The 235-nt window shown below is 68.9% G+C and overlaps 1 protein-coding gene across 1 annotated transcript in view; it reads right to left on the bottom strand.

Annotated features, from left to right (window-relative positions):
* GEMIN5 (gem (nuclear organelle) associated protein 5) overlaps positions 1-230 on the bottom strand; it is a gene marked incomplete at its 5' end in the record, with an annotated part of 17,131 nt that extends 16,901 nt beyond the window's left edge. Inside the window, 1 exon segment of the mRNA XM_008946516.1 lies at positions 60-230. Coding sequence (XP_008944764.1) covers positions 60-230 — 171 coding nt within the window.
* Positions 231-235: the final 5 nt, after the last annotated feature.

Raw genomic sequence — 235 nt, 5'->3', positions numbered from 1 at the left:
GCGCTTTCCCCCCCCCTCCCGCCTCAGCCCCGGGGCGGCGGTTCCCGGTGGGCACGTACCTGGTGCAGGCTGTACTCCACCACCTGGGTCAGCGTCTCCGTGTCCCAGATTTTGACGCTCCCATCGTCGGAGCTGCTGGCGCAGAGACTGCTCTGCCCGGGGCAGGGGCAGAACGCGAACCCAGAGATCCTGTCGGTGTGCCCGATGAGCTCCCCTGTACCGGCAGCGAGAAGGC

This window comes from Merops nubicus, unplaced genomic scaffold (genome assembly GCF_000691845.1).
Source record: "Merops nubicus isolate BGI_N331 unplaced genomic scaffold, ASM69184v1 scaffold18638, whole genome shotgun sequence".
NCBI lineage: Eukaryota > Metazoa > Chordata > Aves > Coraciiformes > Meropidae > Merops > Merops nubicus.
Note: the sequence above shows the minus strand (reverse complement) of the source record. Positions and strands in the feature narration are given on the sequence as shown.